Source organism: Rhipicephalus microplus, chromosome 2, assembly GCF_043290135.1.
Source record: "Rhipicephalus microplus isolate Deutch F79 chromosome 2, USDA_Rmic, whole genome shotgun sequence".
In the NCBI taxonomy this organism is placed as follows: Eukaryota; Metazoa; Arthropoda; class Arachnida; order Ixodida; family Ixodidae; genus Rhipicephalus; species Rhipicephalus microplus.
Genome location: NC_134701.1, coordinates 14906921 through 14922343, shown reverse-complemented (window position 1 = coordinate 14922343; position 15423 = coordinate 14906921). Strand labels below are relative to the sequence as shown.

At 42.9% G+C, this 15423-nt stretch overlaps 1 protein-coding gene across 1 annotated transcript; it reads left to right on the top strand.

Moving 5' to 3' along the window:
* Positions 1–201: 201 nt before the first annotated feature.
* Positions 202–12462, top strand: LOC142784669 (uncharacterized). Its single transcript, XM_075883124.1, has 4 exons — positions 202–322; positions 5036–5136; positions 6594–6863; positions 12338–12462. The coding sequence occupies exons 1-4, from the start codon at positions 304–306 to the stop codon at positions 12395–12397; spliced, it is 450 nt and encodes a 149-aa protein (XP_075739239.1). The 5' UTR covers positions 202–303; the 3' UTR covers positions 12398–12462.
* Positions 12463–15423: the final 2961 nt, after the last annotated feature.

Sequence of the window (15423 nt, the reverse complement as noted above, 5' to 3'; positions counted from 1 at the left end):
GAATTATGTTTGTATCAATGGAGCGTGTATGTTTCCTGGCATATTTGCTCGTTTTCGGCTTCTAATCAGTGATGTTGGCTTTGGGTTGATGTGTTTATTTGCTAGCATTCAAAAAAGAAAAAAGAAAAAAATCAGCAACCAAGAACAAAGAGGCGCCGAAGCAGCGCGAGTTCCGAAGAAGAGCTTGTCGAACTGAGTCGGCTCGAAAAAGAGAGAAACATTACGAGGCAGCTCAAGAAAAAAAACAAAAGACTAGAGGAAAGAATAGAAGTACTCGAGAAAAGAAATGACAAGCTGCAAGACATGCTGCAAAACGAACTCAGTAAGTTATATTTATTCCATGCTGCCTTTTAGAATTTAAAAAAAACATTTTAATGCAGTGAGTGAGTGCTGTGGTTATGTGTACCCTAACACATTTACTTTAGCATCTTCATGTTATTTCGATGCTTTTTGTTCCACAATAAGGATGTAGTACCTGAAATAGCCCTTTGGATTAATGTTGTACAGTCGACATCCGATTTCGCGGACACTCAAGGGATTGCGAAAGGTCCGGAAAATCAGGCAGTTTGGAAAAACGAATGCAAGTAAAATTACACTTTTTGAATAGGTATTTTTCACTGGCGGAAAAGGTCACAGCAAGAGTACAGGATTCTCGTGGCAATTCAGCAAGTGCATCATTTCGGTTGCCCCGAAAAGAGCCGTTTGTAATAGAAAAAAAGCGAAAAGAAAAAATTTTATGTGACCGACGCTACTGCATTTGTAAAAATTAAGTGCTAAAAGGACTCTCTTATTTTCGTTTGCACGGAGTTCCACTTGCCCCAATTATGTTTGCCTCAATATCAGCTGAAGTCATGCTGTCACTGTACACCTATGACGATGTCATGCTCGCGTCAACACCGAACTTGTTGCCCGTGTAGGCTCTGCCTCTTTGATCTATGTGTCGGAGTTGTCGAAACCTTTAGTAACTTGAATGATTTCATCACCGGTAAATTCCGCACACAGCTCAAGATTTTCGCTAGTGTCGGCAAAGCCCTCCAAGGTTATCTTGGCTGAAATCGAAACACCAGCACCGTGTGGGTCGTTGAAGCAACGACCGCATTTGGAAGTTCTTTACACACGCTGCCCTCTCTAGGTGAGACTGTCGTCTCGGCGTACATTTTAAAGCTGGCGTGGCAAAAACAGTTCCTGGGAGTCTGTTGTGTTACCGCCTTCTATGAGTCGGGAAGCATGCCGGCGGCAGACTATAGGTCAACAGCGTAGCTTTCCCGCCGAATCACAGCCTTATAGTAACATTAGTAACAGCACCATGCAGTTGTGGCCACAGGTTTGTCTAAGCCACGGCTGGCTACAAATTGGCGTGTGCTGGATTCCGGCATTTGCGGTGTCAAAGGTACGGCAGCCACGTCACAGTGGGTTCGAGGGTACGAAAAGAACCAAAATAGTGGTGCTGATTGTGACTTCAATTCCGCTGTTAGCAGTAAAAAGTTAGCAGGAAAATCGGACGGTGAAAGCTATAAATGTCCGAAATTTTGGACATACATTGACTGTATGGGGAACTTGATGGTGCCACAGATCAGTCCGAGAAATCAGGCATGTCCAGGATTTCGGTAGTCCGAGAAATCGGACGTTAACTGTATGATCAGAGTTAAGAAAACCAAAACAATGCAGCCCTTTATAGAATCAGATTTGCGTGAGAGAGTGGCCACTTAGTATGGAAACAGCTGTGATAGTTGCTGAATGTTGTTTCCTTCTACGACAGTGCAGTAGTTACAGCAGCACTAGCAGGAAACAGCAGCCAGCAAAGCATATGTTCTGTATGAATGGACTCCGCTCCTCCTACCCTTTTTCACCAAACTCTGGACGGCTCCAGCAAGGTAACAGAAAAATTGTGGCTTCAGGCACGATGCCATCAGACACCACCCATCAAAGTGCATTCTTTCTCATTATATTCATATGTACCGGGGGGGAGATTCAGGCGGCTTAGCAGAGGAGGAGCATATAACGTCATGACCCACTCTGCTGGAACTATTAGTTTTCTTCAAAAAAATTCCGTAACAAAAATGAATCTCTTTAGTAGGAATCGACCATTAGAGAGGACTGCCTTTGAAAACTATAAGGAACAGTTTGAATTGTCTGACACTTAGAGGAGTTGTTAGTGTACAACTGTCTCAAGAGCAGGGCTGGGCAGTATCGCGATAGTATTTCAGAGATACTTTTGAGTGTCTGTATTGCTGTATCGAGATACTTCTTAAAAATGTATTTGTATCTCAGTAGTGAAATACTTTTACGATGTATCGCCCGTATCGCAATACTATCCAGGGCATGGGTATGTGGTTACTTTTTTTTTTTCGAAATGAGCTGAGACGTGTTTACAATGGCAAAAAAAAAACATATGCTGTGACCTTAGCATTGTGTGGCGAGATATGCACCCACCATTTCTACATTTATTCTCAGGGGGTAACTGACTCCTACCTTCTTGATAGTGAGCTAGTTGCTTTTCTACCCGCATTTCATTGTGCATGCAGAACTGGAATGTGTTTGAATAATCACCTGCTTGGGAGCTTGCCAATAATGTTATGCTGCCATTTTGAATTCCAGCAGTGAGGAGCATTGAATATGGCACATTGGGCGCCAACCAACAGCGTCGTTTTTAAAATGTGTTCCCTCATGCCAATTTAACGAGCAGTGCTTCTTTTTCTCGTTTTAGATGCGGAGCATCTTATACTCGCGCCTTGTAGTGCGCCGTCCACGCCGTCCGCGCCGTCCGCACCGCTTCTCGAACATTCGACAGCTGACGCGCGCGCATGCGCCGTCGCGCCGTCGCCCACTCTTCCACCATCTGTGCATCCTTTCCTCCTCTACACACCGCGCGCGCTTCACTCCTCCACCATTTGTGCACCCTTCCTCCTCTACACACCGCGTTCGACATCTACAATTCTCCTGATTCTCCAGTGGACGCGCATGTGGCGTTGCGCTTCGAGAACATTCAACAGCTGACAGTGCATGCGCCGTCGTGCTGTATATATACTCAAGGTCGGCGCTCGCTCGCTCAGTTGCCGCTCGTCGGTTGGTTTGTAGGGCGCGTCGACGTCCAAGGTCGCGGTGAAATGAATTCCAACGAATCCACAAACACAATGATCGACTTCCCTTCGACCAGCGCCGCCCTTTCGCATACGTGTGTACGTGTTCACTCATTTAACACCCCCTCCTACAACCACGTTAACCAATTTAGCCATAGACCCAAGTAAGTCGCAATTTAACACCCCATTTCACAACCACGTTAACCAATTTAGCCATCGAGTCAAGTAAGTCGCACTTTAACACCCCGTTAACCAATTATATGGTCCGCATCCTCCTCAGTGTTCCCCCGAGGGAAGCTGCGGGCAATTTTTTTTCTTGTTTTTTGCGGCATCTATTTGAAAAAGCGGAACTTATCGAGGAAGCCACAAACCACCCAAAAAATTTGGTGTGTGGTGCCGTGTGCCATCAACGATACTTCTTTCTCCAAAGCATTTCTGGAAGACAGCAAGTGCGGCCACACGCTTGCTAGTCCTAGTCAAATGTGACCAGCGCAGTTTGAAGTTTCCCGTCTGCAGAAAAAAACACACAACATCAGGTACCGGCATTGACTTGGTGCAACTGACAAACCAGAATATATCGGTGGTTGTCTCACTTGTCGCTAGAACCAATAGCATCTGCACAATGCAGACTAGCAGGGCTGCTGACCTACAGCAAGTGCACAGAGATCTCTTAGCATCCGGCTACTCGAACTCTGGTTAAACGCCAGCTCTTTCAGCCGCAAAGATCTGATCGTGTGTTCCCAAGATAACGTGCCGCTATACTGTACGTGTCTGATGCGTGCGAGTCAGGCACTAGTTCAAAAACCATTACGATGTCCAAGTAGTTCCGTTCCTACAAATTGCATTATCGGCTGGTAAAGATGAAGGACAAAAAAAGAAAGGTATCTTGATGCTTATTGGATACCTTGTAGACTGTGATTGTGTATATATCAGTGAGACTGGAAATTTCGAACATCAGGTCAGACAGCATGTAAAATGATGTCAACGAGGTAAAGGTGTCTTCCTATGCCTTGGCAAAACACCCTGCCCCACCGGGGTGGTCTAGTGGCTAAGGTACTCGGCTGCTAACCCGCAGGGCGCGGGTTGGAATCCCGGCTGCGGCGGCTGCATTTCCGATGGAGGCGGAAATGTTGTAGGCCCGTGTGCTCAGATTTGGGTGCACGTTAAAGAACCCCAGGTGGTCTAAATTTCCGGAGCCCTCCACTACGGCGTTTCTCATAATTATATAGTGGTTTTGGGACGTTAAACCCCACATATCAATCAATGGCAAAACACCCTGAAAACTTGAGCAATAAAATAGATTAGCATAACGGCATAAGCTTAGAAAAAAAAAACTCTTCAGGACACCACTTGCAATCAATGCTGATTTAAACAATGGATACACATAACACATTGAACCATTGATAACACATGGAACCTTCATTCTTATCTACACTCGCGGTTTTGAGTCACTTTTGAAGTCCTCATAAGCATATTTTCACTCCGTCTAGTTGTCACTCTGAACAAGACTCCCATCATGAGAGCTGAAATGTCTTATTCGTATTCCTTTTTATGGTTGGTGTCATTAATTTATCATGTTCTCACCCTAACAGGCTTCAGTCAATATCTCAACTTCACCCATCTTTTTGAGTAGAATGTATACTACACTATGCATGGGATTAATTTCCTTTTGTTTATAACACGTTTTCTAGAGAGTAAATTGGTAAGGCAACTTGGTTGGAGCACTTCAGAGTATGAAAGAGTTTTATGGCACCCGAGGATTTTAGCAAAAAGCACTCCGGTAAAATCGGGCAAAATATCAGCCTGACGCGCTGGTGTAGCTTTGAGCAAATACAACATAATTATGTTTGTATTAATCATGTTGTAATATATTGAAGTTCTGAAAAAGTAATGCTTCGTTCAGGATGCAATTAATAAATGTGCGCTCTTTATTTTTCACATTTGCTCTCTTACAGAAACATTGGCCAGCCGTTCCTGTTGCGGCCACCAATGCAGCACATCTACTAATCATGGCGCCTATGAACATGAGGCCACCCACAGGAGCATTCAAGAGAAGGTATGAGCTTATGACAACGCATTAAGATGCTTTATCAAGTGCGAAAAGTGGCCGTCAGCACCAACAAAAGTGACAAATAATAACTTGTGATGTCATTGTCGTGGCATCAGAAATAAGTTTCCCAAATTGGTCGTGTCATCACGACGTCACATGATGTCATTGCTTGTTCTAAGGTTGCCTATCCCGGAGGCACTTGCGAAACAACTGGGAGTGCAGAAAGCTGTTGGGAGTCGTGGCGGGTCAATACAATCGACTTAAAGGAAAAGGAAGATTTTCGTTATCTGTTGTTTTAAAGCAGCCGTGAAGGGGATTGAAGCTGTGCCCAGTTATTTTCCTGCTTCAGTAATGATTAGACATGCCGATTTCAAAACATTTCGATGCAATATTCAGTCAACCGTGTGCATCATCACACATTGCTGCACAACTTATGAAAGAGGAAATATCTTTATGGTGGCACAATCGAACCAGTATGGTACTACAAACCTCACTCAACTATGACTTGGCAAACATGGCTGTGCTGCCATGTTTTGTTAACGGAGACTTCTCATAGGTCGACTTGAAGTGATGTCAGCAGTACAGTTAAGGCAAATGTGCGAGCTGGAGAATCAAAGTTGTCGACCTTTATTGTTGGATTACCGGTCCAGAAGCCTTTTGTGCCAAGGAAGTGCTTATTTTGAAATAAAATCGTGTTTTAGTGGTCTGTATCAGCTAGTGCACTTTAATTTACCCGCCTCAAGAAGCGGAAAGTCTCACGTCACTGTTGCCGTGCACAACGTTGCCCAGCTTTTTATTGTACGGTCGCCGACACTACTAGCGAAACTAAAGCACCAGGAGCCGCATCAGCAACAGCGGCCATCGATCAATTTCCTACAATAGGCTCCGAAATGGCAGACATGTTTTGGCTCAAGATGGCACGGCCTGTCTAGTTTAACCAGGAAAAAGTTGAATTTTCTAACCACTTGCGCTATTCTCCATTGTAACTCCCGGCGGTTCTTTTTTCATGAGAAACAACTCAACAAGCAGCATTTTTTTACGTCTTTTGATACTTGGAAGGTTCTTTATTTAGTGAGCTAGTTTGATTACCAGTGATTAATTGTAGGCAGTTTGTCTGACGTCATAAGGATCATTTCGCGAACGTCCTACTGCGGCGCATTTGTTCCCGTGCATTTACCTCAATTTCTCGGTAAGTAGGGCACTGCTGTTGATAATACTGTCGTTTTAGATGACATACATTGAGCTTTCACTGTCCCCTGAATTGTTATTTGTTAATTAAGCATGTTTGAGTTAATGAGATTTCACTGTATTGCACCAAAAACAAAGGGACAAAAGCATAATGGAGTGAGTTTAGACAAGTTAGATACAATTATAAAACTGACAAAAACAAATTCGATTCAACTTGCAAAAAGAAAGCTGTATGCTTCAAAAGTGTAATTTAGATTTTTTTTTTGCATTTTCAGGCAAGGCCGTTGCAGTTCATGCAGCCATCGCCACCGTCGCCACCACCACCGTCGCCACCACTACCGTCGCCACCACCACTATGGCCGTGCTCGCCGTTGTCTCCACAAGGGTGGTCAGCAACGCTGCCTTTGCCACCGCCGCAGCACTTATTGCTACCAGAGCCTCCGTCGCCTTCTTCAGAGCAGCCACGGATGCAGCCATGCCCATTGATGCCACCGGTACCACACCCTGGAACCACTTCAAGTGGTTCTCAAGAACCTACCAGCCAGGTGTGTACTTTATAATTGAAATGGCTGTTTCTTTGTTGTTGTTTTTTTCAATCCGATTTAGGGGTTATATTGTCAAGCTAGCCTCCTGTACATTTTCAGTTTGTTTATTTAATCAATATACATCTAGTCATTGTTAGTGGTATGTAGACAAGTATTTTAAAGTTGAGCAAATGCAGTGTGACCATCTGTCAATGTCGAATCGCACTGGTTGAGCAGGATAAAAATTTTCTTGCCGGGTTCCCCTAGTCAATTCGGAGCAATTTCCCGCTTTCTACTGGCAGATTCGGAGCAAACAACTCCGCAATGGGGCTTCCATGTTGTTTCATCTGGCAAAGGTAGATTTTTCTGGAACTCCGGCAATGCAGGGCTGTCATTTTTAGTATGATCTGGGAATAAGGTTGTCTCCAACGTTTTTTTAGGTGGTGTCTCATCACCCTATGGATATCTTTACATTTTAAAAATGGCATCGTTTGACTTTGCTGAATGAACTGGCGGTTAAGTTTTGACAGTTGTAGCAGCAGCGACCACAAACCGTGTGTGGAAGTGAATTTTAAGAACAAGTTGCCCGACCAGCTGTGCAGGTGCCCGAAGATCATCGGCTACGTTGAAAAAGTTCAGGAGCCGGTTTAAGTGTCGTAAGCATAAACAGCTTCTGGACACCCCATGCACAGCATTCATGTGTTCCAGTGGCAGGTTTGGCTTGGTGTAAGACGTTTTTAGGTACTGTCAGTTGGGTAAGCACGCGCTGTGGATGGATGGATGGATAGATATGGCTGTACCCTTTAGATCGGGCGATGGCTAGCGCCACCAAGCCGTAACACCTAATGAACCAAAAACTATATTTATTTTTTTTCCTTAAAAAGTGAGTTTCAGGATTCGTACTTTGCAGTGAAGAGTTTAATTTTCACTCGTGTCTTGACTTTAGCCACCAATCAGATAACCTCCTTCTGGTTAAGTCTACCCACTTAAAGTTTATTTTGCCCTCCCGGTCCCTAAACCCCAGTGCTTTGAAAAACTCTGCGCCATCATCCTGAACCATAGGGTGAAGCCCTTTACAGAACATTATCAAGTGTTCGGCAGTTTCTTCTTCCTCTCCACACGCACTGCATACTGTGTCTACCCCTTCGTATTTGGCCCGATATGTCTTGGTTCGCAGTTCTGTCGCAGCCGCGAGGACTGCCCCCTCTCGTATCCGGTGGAGGCGGCGCTGCTGTCGCTTTGAGATTGGTGAAGGAGCGTCGTCTGCTACCCCTGCATGTGAAACAGCAGGAAATTAGTTTCCAAATTGCGACAAGAGAGGAGAGGATGCGGAGGAAGGGCGACCTTGAAAACCAAAACGCATGAGAAGGAGGCAGGTTGGGTAGCTTGCTTGATAGGTCCGCGAAACTCGCACGTAGAAAAACTTGGAAAGAGTGCCTGCGCGCGCAGAAGTCAAAGCATGGCCGCCTGGATCAGTGCGCGGGGGTGTTCGAACAATCGGCAGCCGTGGTCAAAAAATTTTTTGTTGCGCCGGCGAGTTTGCGTGGCCTCACAAACTTCGATATTTCGCTGTTCGTCCCGCGCAAATTAACAGCCGTTTTCGTGCTTCCGCACGTGAGCGGAAGGCATGCCGAGTCGAGTGATAAGCGAGCGAGAACAAGTCCTTGACACGAAACGAATCACAAAGTATCAGAGTCGGTGGGGTAGCGTACACCCGTGCACTAGACGCAGACTATCGGATGCAGTCGGTGGCCGACGATGTTGGCAAATGGTCTGGTCACTCCAGGCCGGCGATGCCAACGACAGGACCAGCGATTAAAAACGGGGTAGATGGCCGACCGGTCTTCGAAAGATCGGTGGCAGTGTGAAAACGCGGGCCTCGTCTGGCTCAGGGTAGCGGGGGGACAAAGGACGGAGGGGTGCATAACAAAAAGCAGTGGGCACTTTCCTTTCTTCATGGGTTGGGGAGCAGCAACTAGAGGCTCGCGGGGGCAGGGTCAGCGTTTAAAAATAAGAATGTATAGGCACCTCGCCGATGCCTGATCGGTGGTCGAAATTGGTTTCCCGGGAAGTTGGGAGACCGCTGACTGTTCGCTGTAACCGATCAGTGGCGCTCGGAGACGTTTGTTGTAAGTGCGATTTTGTGCCGTTGAACCAATATATATTTTCATGGTCCCGCGGATAGTGTTCGTTTGAAGCGAAAGTTCGTTTTAAGTGGGGCCGTTATATGTGGGCTCGACTGTACTACTTAGTGATAAATAAGGTTCGGGCCTGTACCTAAGAAATGTATGATTATTTATGCATGTTTTGACCATTACCTGCAAGACTTTTCATGGAATAGCAGCTGTTCAGTCCTTGAGAACTGTAGGGTAATTGGGGGGTTTGAAGAAGTACTGCTGATCACAAGTGTTTTCCTCATAGACATAGCCACTTAGACAGCCCGGCGCACTGAAGGTCAGCATGTTTACTGTGTTAAACTGCTAATTCACTCAAGCTTGCTTGATTGTTGTGTACCATGTTAAATACGATTTGCGTGACAGAAATCTAACCTTCAAGTTCCCGCCTCTGTAATCTGAGCAAGCAAACTAAAAGGAAAAAAACAAATTCAACGCTGCCGCGGGAAGCCAGCGGTAGCTCGTTCTCAAAGCTTCGTTAGCACCGCGCCCCTCTGAGCGTGTACGAGTCGGTGCCGCCTCCATAGCGGGCTTTCCCAACTGACAGTATCTAAAAACGGTGTAAGCCGTGTGCTCGCTTCAAGACTTGGGCGGCTGTTCTGGATCTCTCAGTCGAATTCAACATAATAATAGTTGTACACGTAGCTTTACTCACCATAAAACCTAAATGTAAATTTACAAAGATTTTTAAGCTACCAATTGCATATGCTTTTTGCATTAACAAACATTCTTGACAAGCTATTTTTAGGAGATGAAATTCTTCAAGTGTGTGGAGTAAGTTCTATAATTTAATCACTGTAAAGTAGGATGTCATTCTGCCATAGTTAATGTATGTTTAGGTGTAAGGAAGTTGTAATTATGGGCAAACTTTGCACAATTATTATTTTTGAACATTTTATATAACTCAGTTCACACAAAAGCTAGTTTGAATACCGTTATGATTAAGTGATAACAAGTCAGATGCAAGTAGTATGAAGTTAGCCTAGACAAGGTGAGCAGCATTAGAGTAAAAAGAACTGTTGGTAATAATGTGTATGTCCTGAATGTTCTCCTGAATGTTCTCCTGTATGTCCTGAATTATGTGTATTCTGAATGTTCTCTATTGGCAAAAGATTATTGTTATGCATATTTGCCCATGTAATAATGCTAGGTGATTTGACTGTTTATGAAAGCAGGGCAACAATAAGGCATCACAGGAGATAAGTAAAGAAGATTTAATGAGGGTTGTACACCGAAGGCAGTTTTTGTTTAGCATAAGCAATATGATGGGTAAACTTCACGTTAGGCTCAAGTTTTTGGCCTAGAAAACACACCGAATTGCAGGAATTAAATTGTGATAGTCAATTAAAAGGGAGCTTTGTTTTAGAAACTGTATAAACCATGAACTTAAGTGGGATTAAAATTAGGTTGTTTTAATAACACAATGTAGAACACTGATCAGTTCGTTGTGCAGCTCAGTGATTGGGCTTTTAACAATTTATGGAGCATAAGCTGGAAAAACAATAGGGTTAAAAGTTTCAGCAGCTGTTATTGGGCTGAACAAAGCACAAATGAGGGCTGATAGTTATGTTGTGTCTGAAAATAAAAAAAAAGTTTTGGAAATGATGCTTAACTTTCATACCTGGAAGCCATGCTGGCATATGTGTGCCTAATATTTTTTATAGCTGATCGACTTTTCCTTTGTTCTGCCTTTTAGGGTTTGGGTGCCAGTGATGAACTGCCGCTGTTTTTCCAGGTGGACAATCAAGTAAGTAGCTTTACAGTAGCTTGGATAGTTATGGTAGTTGGTATTCGTTCATCTTTTAACAAAATAAGGGCACATACAGACACTTGAACACCGCTTATGTTGTGTGCATTTTCTTCTTCTAGTGTCCGTCTCTGTGTGCATGCCCTTATTCAGTTAAACGATGAAGTAGCTCTACTTTTTGTAAATTTATGTTTATTCAGTGCAATACTTTCACTACTGGGTTGAATACATGGTTATGCAACTTGCATTGCACTTTCACTTCCTTGTATGTTTATGCTTAGTTTATTCATCTACTACGGATAATTTTGTAAATTATGAACTGGTGAATTTAGACATTCAGGAGGTTATTTCACGAATGACCAGTGCAATCTTCTGCATTACCCTTTTTTGGGATGTCACGGCATTCAGTAAAAGCTTCATAAATATTTTTGTGACAAGTCCTAATGTCAGGAAAAAGGGGAATGAATTGAGGCTCTGTCTTTTTGATTCCTGAGTTCCTCATTATTGGAGTTGACAAAAGAAATTTTTATCTGCAATGTGCCAGAGCACTTTTTGTCAGTGCCAGCTCTAAGTGCCTTTTAGGGTGTCTGGTGGTCTTTAGTAGAATATTATGGACTCAACATTACTAACAACTGTAACACAACTGTAAGATATGTTACATAGTTGTTAATTTAACTTTCACACATATATAGAGCACTCAAAATTGTAAATATTCTTTTTTCTTAAAATGTCTTACAGCTTCTCACAAACTGTTCAGGTGAGACGTAAAGACAGCAATGATGTATGTGATTTGCTTTTCATTGATCATTGAAACGAATGCTTTTTTGTTTCGCTGGAGCCACATTAGTGTAAAATTTCTAAATAGGGATTGTGTTGATGTTTTTCTAACTTACTATGCCACCCCACTTTTTGCCCAGTCTTTTAGTATCTAAAAATTAATGACTCTCCTTGTGAAGGCTGGTGTTGTATTGCCATTAATAAGCACTATATGCACCTGTAGACTTACATACATTCTGTGAACTGTATTTGCTTTAGAAAAAGAATATTTGGATAACGTTTAGTATGCCAGTGTTATACAAGATGGCATGCAGTTGCAGAAGTGAATTGTAAGATTCATCAGAACTATTTGAATACATACCAGCAAAACTATACTCGCACGACCAAAGAACGCACATAACATTTTCAAAAACAAGATATCTCTTGAGTCTTTTATTATGATTCCACATTTTTTCGCGCAGACTCACCTAGGAAACGGCATATTCCTGGAGCAGGAAAAATGGGCATGGCTGCTTTCGCGTCCGAGAGACAGCTTGTTCTGTAAGGAGGCGACCAAGCTTCTGTGTGGTGTGAGTGCCCTCCACAACAGGAGCATCACAGGAGCCCCTTGTCGGCGCTATGTGCGCTCAGAAAACCAGGCATCACCCAGGAGGGCACTCACGCCTAAGAAATTGGAGGCAGTCGGAAGTAAGTGTTTCATGCTTAGTATATTTTGCTGAATTTAGGGACAATAAAATTTATCATATATATGAACCAGTAAGTCCCTAATTGCTACATATTCCTGCTCATTTTTACAGATGCCTTCAGCAAGTACATTGCTGGGAGACCCAGTGAAACGGCACCAATGGAGAGGTTAAGAAAAATGAATAGATTCATTGCTGAAATGTTGAACGACCTAAATAAATGAGTCGTCAAAACATTACTCTAGCCTGATCGTGTTTATTTGATATCATTGCAGCATACCTACATACATTGTTTATTTTACTGTGTGCTTCATGAACTAGCATGCCTTTCTTATGTATACATTCTTTTACTGCATGTTAATTTTGACCCAAATAGCTAATCCAACCCATATCACCTGCATAACCTGTAATACCCATACATTTGTTACACTTATACCACCTGTATGACCGGCACCACCCGCATGACCCGCACCACCCGCATGACCCGCACCACCCACATGACCCGTACCACCCGCATGACCCGTACCAGCCGTATGACCCGTGACACCTGTATGCCCCGTATCCAATAACATCGTATGTACAGGTCCTGTACATGTAGGAATTTTCAGTAGGGTTGTATCTAAAAACGCTTTGTTACACTGTTTCGTTCATAATTACAATATTTGCATGACCTCACAAATTTTCACTAACTTAGTACAGTACAGAACGCTGTATATCGTTAAATGACATCGTTCTCTAAAGTTTCACGATGCTTGTATGCGCTTTCGCGAGAATATCACAAAATAGCAGTTTCGTAACGGTACAAGACGCAGTATCTGGCTAGTTCACGCCGTTTCGTGTGCTTTCACAATACTTCACACATCGCAGTTTCGTACTCGCAAAAAACAACAACACTATCTCGTTATATGACGCCGTTTTTGGTGGTTTCATGACGCTACCTGGCCTTAACCAACATTACTCAACCTGACCTAACTTTCGCACTTCAAGCATTAGAAAACGTTTTACTCGCTACTTTACGATGCTTTCTGCAACATTACGACGGTTTCATGCGTTTTCACATTAGATATCGCAGTTTCCGACTTCTAATGGTGAAAAACACTGCATCTCAATAGCTGACATTGTTTAATGCGGTTTTATCACTCTTCATAACTTAACCTAACCTAACCTTCGCACTTGTATATAAAACACTCTGTTACACTGTTTCGTTCCTAATTACGATATTTGCATGACCTCACAAATTTTCGCCAACTTAGTACAGTACAGAACGCTGTATCTCGTTAAATGACATCGTTCTCTAAAGTTTCACGATGCTTGTATGCGCTTTCGCGAGAATATCACAAAATAGCGGTTTCGCACTTGTAACGGTACAAGACGCAGTATCTGGCTAGTTCATGCCGTTTTGTGTGCTTTCACAATATTTCACCTATCGCAGTTTCGTACTCGCAAAAAACAACAACACTATCTCGTTATATGACGCCGTTTTCGGTAGTTTCACGACGCTACCTAGCTTAAACTAACATAACTCAACCTCACCTAACCTTCGCACTTTTAGCCTTATAAAACGTTTTACTCGATACTTTACAATGCTTTCTGCAACATTACGACGGTTCTATGCGTTTTCACATTACATATGACAGTTTCCGACTTCTAATGGTGAAAAACACTGCATCTCGATAGCTGACATTGTTTAACGCGGTTTTATGACACCTAATAACTTAAGCTTACCTAACCTTCGCACTTGTATCTAAAAACGCTCTGTTACACTGTTTCGTTCACAATTACGATATTTGCATGACCTCACAATTTTTCACCAACTTAGTACAGAACAGAACGCTGTATCTCGCTAAATGACATCATTCTTTGAGGTTTCACAATGCTTGCATGCGCTTTTACGAGAATATCACAATAAAGAAGTTTCGCACTTGTAAAGGTACAAGACGCAGTATCTGGCTAGTTCACGCCGTTTTGTGTGTTTTCACGATATTTCACATATCGAAGTTTCGTACTCGCAACAAAACAACACCATCTAGTTAGATGACGTAGTTTTCGGTAGTTTCACGACGCTACCTAGCTTAAACCAACATTACTCAACCTAACCTAACTTTCGCACTTCAAGCGTTAGAAAACGTTTTACTCGCTACTTTACGATGCTTTCTGCAACATTACGACGGTTTCATGCGTTTCACATTGAATATCTCAGTTTTCGACTTCTAATGTAGAAAAACACTGCATCTCAATATCTGACATTGCCTAATGCGGTTATAACGCTTCATAACTTAACCTAACATAACCTTCGCACTTGTATGTAAAACACTGTGTTGCACTGTTTCGTTCCTAATTAGGATATTTGCATGACCTCACAGTTTTTCACCAACTAAGTACAGTACGGAATGCTGTATCTCGCTAAACGACATCGTTCTCTAAAGTTTCACGATGCTTGCATGCGCTTTCACGAGAATATCATAATAAAGCAGTGTCGCACTTGTAACGGTACAAGACGCAGTATCTGGCTAGTTCATGCCGTTTTGTGTGCTTTCGCAATATTTCGCCTATCGCAGTTTCGTACTCGCAAAAAAAAACAATATTATCTCGTTATATGACGTCGTTTTCGGTAGTTTGACGACGTTACCTAGCTTAAACTGACATAACTCAACCTAACCTAACCTTCGCACTTCTAGCGTTAGAAAACGTTTTTCTCGCTACTTTACACTGCTTTCTGCAACATTACGATGGTTTCATGCGTTTTCACATTAGATATCGCAGTTTCCGACTTCTAATGGTGAAAAACACTGCATCTCAATAGCTGACATTGTTTATTGCGGTTTTATGACACTTCATAACTTAACCTAACCTTAGCTTCGCACTTGTATCTCGAAACGCTCTGTTGCACTGTTTTTTTCACACTTACGATATTTGTATGACCTCACAGTTTTTCACCAACTAAGTACAGTACAGAACGCTGTATCTCGCTCAATGACATCGTTCTTTAAGGTTTCACGATGCTTGCATGCGCTTTCACGAGAATATCACAATAAAACAGTGTCGCACTTGTAACGGTACAAGACGCAGTATCTGGCTAGTTCACGCCGTTTTGTGTGCTTTCACAATAATTCACAAATCACAGTTTCGTACTCGCAACAAAACAACACTATCTCGTTAGATGACACCGTTTTCGGTAGTTTCACGACGCTACCTAGCTT